The 7796-nt window shown below is 36.7% G+C and overlaps 2 protein-coding genes and 1 non-coding gene across 3 annotated transcripts; all 3 read right to left on the reverse strand.

Annotated features, from left to right (window-relative positions):
- Positions 1–1468: 1468 nt before the first annotated feature.
- LOC105794878 (clathrin light chain 1) lies at positions 1469–3189 on the reverse strand. The gene is made up of 3 exons (XM_012624260.2): positions 2617–3189; positions 2361–2514; positions 1469–2274 (listed from the first exon to the last, which is right to left on the reverse strand). Exons 1-3 carry the CDS (start codon positions 3042–3044, stop codon positions 1813–1815), a joined length of 1044 nt encoding a protein of 347 aa, XP_012479714.2. The 5' UTR covers positions 3045–3189; the 3' UTR covers positions 1469–1812.
- Positions 3190–3832: 643 nt separating this feature from the next.
- On the reverse strand, positions 3833–6082 carry LOC105794877 (probable polyol transporter 4). The gene is made up of 2 exons (XM_012624258.2): positions 5728–6082; positions 3833–5261 (listed from the first exon to the last, which is right to left on the reverse strand). Exons 1-2 carry the CDS (start codon positions 5942–5944, stop codon positions 3898–3900), a joined length of 1581 nt encoding a protein of 526 aa, XP_012479712.1. The 5' UTR covers positions 5945–6082; the 3' UTR covers positions 3833–3897.
- A 933-nt stretch (positions 6083–7015) lies between these two features.
- Positions 7016–7088, reverse strand: TRNAF-GAA (transfer RNA phenylalanine (anticodon GAA)). Its single transcript has one exon. It is a non-coding gene; the product is annotated as a tRNA-Phe (tRNA).
- Positions 7089–7796: the final 708 nt, after the last annotated feature.

A 7796-nucleotide genomic window follows, 5' to 3' on the forward strand; every position in this document is an offset into this window, starting at 1 on the left:
AAACCTTTGTGCTAGTGTCACGGGGCTAGACCTTTCGTCTCGCAAACCGTGCGGCCTTAGGCGATCCGTTTGCTCCAAACTCGCCCAAGTCAGCCTTAACTCAAATGAGGATTCCTTAAGAACTCCTCCAAGGCACCAATTGAAGAGCGGAAGTAATTTATGCCAAAAGAAGCTAAGCCAAAGAACAACAGAAAGCCACAGAAAAGAATGCACACAAGGTGTTTGAGTAAATGCTCTCAGAACTCTATTACTCTTAAGAATTCAGAATACAATGGAATGAGTACAAATGAGGGGGAGGCTCTCTATTTATAGTTGAGCTCCCCCAAAACCGACGGTCAAGATACAATTACATCGACGGGTGAGATTTAACCATATCCCTTAATTTTAGGGATTTACAAGATAAGCCTTATCAAATCTAATCTAATCTTTACAAGATATGATTCCCTCTATCTTCTAAGATTAGTTACCATATTTGCCTAAGTTGCCATCTCTTCGCTATCGGGCCAACCAGGCTTTAATCTGACAGGCTTCTCCAATATCTCTTTGAATCGGGCCAGCTCTCGTGGGCTAAATGTTCCCCATCTTATCGATAGACCTCCATGGGGCGCATCTTGTGCCATGGTCACGGGCTTTGCACTTTAACCCGTGACACTAGATCGCTCTTGGGCTTTAAAAGTGTGAAACAATGCTTAAGATATTAGCAGGGCTCAATCATTTACCAAAACCTTGAGAGATCAAAAACTGCCTTGTTTCATGTCTGAGTGAACTAAGTCAATATCACAGTTACTATTTCGTGTAATTTTAGGTGAAGTTTGTCCCAAAACAACAATAAGGAATGGAAGAGTGAAGAGAAATAATGAAGCATATTGGGAGGAAATATGGGTTATAAGTAATAAAAGAGAGAGCTGAGTACTCCATTTTCTTCCCAAACCAAGCTTTTCATTGAATAATCCATTCCAAGTACAAAAAGGTTTGTTCTGTCATCTACGATGAAAACTAATGGTTGACCTGACTTACTACATTCAAATTAACTCCACCTGAATATGAACATGTGGATGCGCATGCTAAGCAAGAAGGTAGAGGTTGAGAGACAGCCCATGCCATGATCAACCTCAGCAACCAAAGAGATTGCTCATTAAAGCCGCATCAATGGCTCCGACCTTTTTGCACTAAATATATTTCAAAATAAAATAAAGTATGGTTAAATTGTAAGGGATATAAATTAGTTATCCAAATTTTTCTATTACAATAGTAAAATTATTTAAAATTACAATATCCACTAAATTCTATTGGAATAATGTTGATATTTTCTTTTCTATTTATTATTATGTTTTCCATTCTTTTAATTTTTCATCTTTCTAATTTTCTTTTCATTCCAGATGTTGAAACCAGTCCATTTTCTCAATAAGCCTTTTGCTGCGAGAAATAACACTGTCTACCTTTTCATTGAAGGCTTATACGGAAAGAAACAGCCATTCAAGTACTTCAACTAAAAACCTGTGATGGAAAAATAGGTGTACAGTTGCACAGGCAAGACAAGAACTTGGACAAGTGAATGAAATACTTAAAAACAGTTGCCAAATGATCGTTAATGTCCTCACTTTCCTCGATCAAGTTTCAACATCATCATATCTTATGAGAAGGAAAATATGTCTGTCTACAATCTCATGTTGCATACTTGAAATCCATCCAAGGTCTCTGCTCTTATTCTCCACTGTGAATAGCTAGCCGAAACTTTAAAAAATAAATAAATAAATAAAGCAAGCAAGTCATAAATTCAAAAGAAGGACGAAAATAAATTAAGGTTTGACATCACTTGGAAGAATCAGGATCGGGTTTGACTTTGTTATCAGCCTCAGCTGAAGCTGAAGTCTCTGGTTTTGGTTGTACAGGGCCACCATTAGCAGCAGCATCTTTCCCTGCTGCCGCAGGTTTATTTTCTCCACCAGAATCTGCTGGAGTAGAGCCTTTCCCATTCTTGGCCTCCTTTCCATCTTTCCCGTCTTTTCCAGCTTTTTCATCTTTGGGTGGAGGCATCATATGAGGTGGAGGGTTCTGTTTGAGCTTCAGGAGAATTTGTCTCATCCTGGAAAGATCAGTAAGCTTGCCAGGCTTTGGACCTTGAATCACAAAAACCGAAGGGATTTTATCAGGATCTTTTCTTCCTCTCTTCTTCTCAATAGTAGCCACCTCACGAGGAATGATCTCAGCAATCGCTTTCCAGTAGTGCAGGTGAGATTCTTTGTGGAACTTTTCTTGATTAGCCATGTATAGCTGCATCAGCATTCAACAAAACAAAATTTGATTTACTTCAGCCTTGTAAACAAGCAAAGAGAATCATCACAAATGCCGGTTTGTACCTTCTCTCTTTCTCTGTTGTTAGCCTTATTCGTTTCACAATTTTGATCCCTTTTCTCGTAAAAAGATCGTTTGTATTCTTCTGCTTCAGCTATTATCTGATCTCGCATCGCCCTCTCTCTTTTCTCCTTTTCCTCCAGATGAATGGCGTTTTGGCTGTGTATCCACAGGAATTTAAAACATTAATCAACAATGACATACAAGTCATGCTCACAAGTATAAGAAATGCCCCAAGGAAGAAGGTAAAAGGAAACAAACCGGCGCCATTCACGTCGAGCGAAGCTTTCCTCACGCATCTCATCAGGCGGAGGCAACACGGGCCCTTCAGAGGCAAAAAACCCATCATCGCCATGACCATCACCACCGATACCACTACCATCCATGGCAGACGCCCTGAAAGATCGATAAACATCCGGGGAGGGAGGGTCGATATTATTATTGTTAGTATGGATGTTGTTGGTGGTGGTGGCAATATAAGCAAGGTTGTTACTGTAACTGCGATTGAGATTGTGAGGAACGTGGTGAGTAGTATCAGAGGTGAGATCATGGGGAGGGAAAGCTTGTCCAGGTGGAGGAGGAGGGAAAGAGGAGGAATCATAGCCCATGTAGGCATCGTCATCGAAAGGGCGAGATGAGGAATTAATGTCTTCTCCTCCGTCATTGTTCATCGCATCGAAGGATTCCATTGACGTTCAAATGGAAAATCCTAAAAGCTCCGGTTACGTTGGTGGACTTCTATGGCAGTGTGTGGGTGTGGGTGAGGGTTGCTGGCTTTGAGCTATTTTTGCTCGAGATACATCGTTATATTCGGATCCAGAGAGGGAAGAGGGAGTTCGTTGGGGTTGGGCGATATCAACATATGTATTACCTGTTATTATTGCAGTATAATTAACTATTTAAAATGATAAAATATCATCAAAAGTGCAACTTAATCACCATTAGAAATATTATGATTAATTTATAAATTAATTATAGGTGAAATACCCTTCAAGATATTTTAGATTTTAAGCAAAAAGTCTTTTTTTTTTCTTAATTTAATCTTTAATGTTTATAGTTTTTGTCAATTAAGCTTTTTTAGTTAAATTTGGTTATAATTCTTTAAAAAAAAAGTCGAATTTAACAATTATACATTTAAAAGAGTTAAATTATTATTTGTTTAACAAAAATATTAACTAAAATGTTAAATTTTTTACATGATAGCTCAAATGACAACTCAAGTGTTTATATATTTTTTAAAATTATTTTTGACATAACATATAAGTCAAATCATTGTTACGGTAGCATAAAAGTACATAAGAGCTGTCATGCAAGTTGCCACATCAACATTGTTAAAAGAATTAATGTTTTAGCCAACATTTCTGTTAAAAAGTTTGTTTAATTTTTTTTTGAAAGGTTAAATAATTAAATTTAGCTTTAAAATGTTGAGGGATTATGTTTATTTGTTTAAAGATATGAATTTTGATATTGTGGTTAATTGAACCATAAAAAAGAATTCTTAAGATTCCACCTTGAGAAATACACTAAAGAATCCCTAATTACTCAAGCTTTGTGTACTAGATGCTGAGCATCTCCTAGCTCCATTTCACTTCCATCCCATTCATTGTGATTTTGAAAAAGCAACTCAATCTGTTCCAATGATTTTCCCTTCGTCTCTGGAACAAGTTTGTAAACAAAGGCAACCGAAAGAGCTGAAAACAGTGAAAACAGGAAAAAGGTTCCTCCCACCGTTATTGTACGAGCGAGAGACAGGAATGACATGGCAACGAAGCCACTGCATACCCTGTTACCTACAGCCCCAAGTGCAGACGCTTGAGCTCGCAACCTCAGAGGGAAGATTTCAGATGTCAGTATCCAGCAAACCGGACCCATTCCCACTGAAAAAAATGCTACATTCCCACAAACACACAATAGTGCCATTGCTATCCCAAGCTGCCCCTTCCCCAATACGGCGAGGCTAATGCTTAAGGTAAACAAACAGACCGTCATTCCAATTGTGCTCACATAGAGCAAGGGCTTCCTCCCAACTCTATCAACAAGGAATGTAGCTATCAATATAAATGCAGTTTTCGTGACACCCACGGCAACTGTGGCAGCAAGCAGCTTAGACTTGTTCACAATTCCAGCATCATGGAAGATTTCAGGGCTGTAATACACAGTTGCATCTATTCCAGTGATTTGTTGGAAACACTGGATTCCGAAGCCGGTGATCAGCATTCGACGAAGTGAAGGCGAAGGGCTTAATAGTTCACGCCATACAGCTTTCTCTTCATTCTTCTCTCCATTAGAAATTCCAGCTGCAGCTACTATTTCAGACAGCCTCTCTTCTACCTCTTTGTCATTTTCATTTGTTTTTAACAGCACTGATCTTGCTTCTTCGACTCGGTTCTGCATGACCAACCACCTTGGTGATTCAGGGATGATGAAAAGTGCGAATCCTATGAAGACTGAAGGCAAAATTCCAACAGCTAGCATTACCCTCCAGTTTATATGTACTGAAAGACCAGAAAATGCATAATTTGAAACATAACCAAGCAAAATTCCTAGATTTATGAAAATCTCAGGGAAGGATGTAAGAGAGCCTCTATCAACAGTTGGTGATATCTCAGCAATATAGACTGGAGCAATCATGACCCCAAACCCTATACCGACCCCAGCCAAAACTCGTCCGATCATTAGTACTTCGAATGACGATGCAAGTGTCATTATAGCTGCACCAATTTGAAATACAATAGCAGCAAAGGCCATTGTCCACTTTCTACCTATAACATCTGATGTCCTTCCACCAGCTAAGCTACCTAACAGTGAAATGATGCTCAAAATCCCAACAAGAACTTCTTCTTGCACCTCAGTTATCTTCAGGTCTTCCTGTATAAATATAATTGCTCCACTCATAACACCTACATCTGCACATAGAAAAGAAATTCTTATTTGAAATGTGTTTGAAAAGTGGTGATTTCTAACTAAGATTTTGAGCCAAAATGGTGCATTTTAAGCATCCCAAGGAGATTAATTACAGTGAAGTTCTGTTATTCCACATTAAAGTTTGGCTTGTCAATTGATTATAGGCTTGATGCTTAACAATCAAATATTACTACTGGCAAGATCAGAAAATATTGCTAATTTTTTATGCCTATATTTTTTGGCTCTACAGTATCAATGAACTTTATAATGCTAAAATCCAAGGATTTGAATTAGCCATTCTTTTCCTGCTAAATTCATTCAGGTCGACAAAGAAAAAAAAAATACTAAGAAGTATCAAAATTCAACCATTCCCACATAGAAATAATAATAATAATAGCAGTCATAACTCCAGAAACAACCAAAGTAAATATAAAATATGAGAGATGAAGAGAGAAAAGAAAAACTTACCATAGCCAAGAAGCACATTGTTGAGAGATGCAAAGATGGCACAAGCAAGAACATATTTCCTGGTACTTTTCTTCCTTTCCAATTGATGGTGATGATGTGAGGCATCATCTTCGAAATCATCAGATAGTTCAGAATCCATTCTTTTGTACTTGTTTTTACTACCCAAAGACAAAGCCATTTCTCCATTCCCATCTCCTTGGACACCCACCAACCCCATAGCTCCCACAAAAACAGGAAAAAGAAGAGAAGAGAACAGACCCTGAAGAGTTGCCTTTTCTGGTCAACAAGAAGGATTAAGACATGAGTTGGGAGTTTAGATCTAAAGCTAGAAATGAAGATAAAGAAAGTGTAATAAGCAAGTTGTTCCCTTATATATATATATATATATATATATATATTATTTATTGTGCAAGCAGGCCACTTGATAATTTTCTAAACCTTACTTAACATAGGAACATGAAAAAAAACAAACAGTTTAAAACATCACAGTGTGTAAACAAAAGGTTGTTATGTTTTCAAGGTAACAAGTACAGCTACTCAAGATAATGTGTCAGTATTTTTAGGCTTTTCTCAACTTCTATTAAAAGTTGAAATGCAATGGCAAATGGCACTCCATCCTTTGGGTTGCTTTTTTCAGCAATTATGTTAACGACTTGTTGGTTTGATATATTTTTAGAAACACAAACAAATAGACTGTCTTATAGCAGGCACGGTTCGAGAGCTTGGATTAATAAGCACACATTGGGTTGGTTTTGGTCTCACCGACAGTCCATCTTGTCGCTTTCTATGTATAGGAAGAGCCGTGGATTTCGCAGGGTGTCTCTTCTCCTCTCCCGGACCCTCCTCACCATTCACCGCTTTCACGTGTACGTGGAGGTATACGCGTCTTTCCTATAACTTATATTAAAATGGTGAATTTGAAATGATTTAAGTTCAAATTTTACAAATGAGTAATTAATTCAAATTAATTTGGTTTAGAATATTAATTTATCATTATCATTTTAGATTATAATAAAATAAGCAATTACCTTTTCCTTATGTCTTATTCATATACTTGTTCTTCCATCTAAGATCTGTAATTGTACTATACAATTTTACAACATAGGATTAGTTTTAATTTAAGCCAGAAAAGTCAAATATGATAATTTAATCGAAATGTTGTTAAAAAATATCAATGTGAATAATTATTTGATGGGCAGACAGAGCTCCACTGAAACTGAGCCTTGTTTTTATTTGCCCATTAAAAGTAAGCAGAGAACGAGTCCATTAAAAGAGAGCCCAAAAACAATGCGGTGAACGTGGATCGAACACGTGACCTTCAGATCTTCAGTCTGACGCTCTCCCAACTGAGCTATCCCCGCAATTGATGTCGTAAAACTTATATATATATTCTTCCTGTTATTCAGTGTTGGTGGTTAGTATAATCGAAGATTATAAAAATTTCGTGGTCTTACTCACAAGTGCTCCTCCAGAATTTGTAATATTATATTTATGGGATAAATATAATAATTATATATGAATTTTGATTTAATACATAAAATTTTGCTTTGATTCAATTTCTACAAATCAATAACAACATTATCAATCTAGCACTATTTTACGATGATATGTTGCATATACAAACAATTATATTAACTCAATATGCAAATAAATGTATGCATTTTTTTAAATGTGTATAATTGAATCATAATTCAAGTTCCATGTATACATATGAACTAAAATTAATTTTATGTGTATAATTGGATCAAAACATTGTTAATGTATCAAATTGCACATTTAACTAAAATTCATGTATAAATTCCCTATATTTATTTATTCAAGTTTGATTTAATTTTTTTTCTAAAATCTATAATAGGCAGTCCAAACTTAACAACACAATAAAGAAGTATCATTAATTTTATAAAAACTAAAATTTGCTCAAATTCAGAATTTGCAATGGTTGAGACTTTGTCTGCAGTGGACTTTGAGGTGGGGAAGAGTTCTGCGGGCTCGAGTAGTGGTGTTGGCAGCGCAATGAAGAAGGTACGCCACACAAATGTACCCCCGGACCTGAATGACCCGACTGTGGA

This window comes from Gossypium raimondii, chromosome 3, assembly GCF_025698545.1.
Source record: "Gossypium raimondii isolate GPD5lz chromosome 3, ASM2569854v1, whole genome shotgun sequence".
Taxonomy (NCBI): domain Eukaryota; kingdom Viridiplantae; phylum Streptophyta; class Magnoliopsida; order Malvales; family Malvaceae; genus Gossypium; species Gossypium raimondii.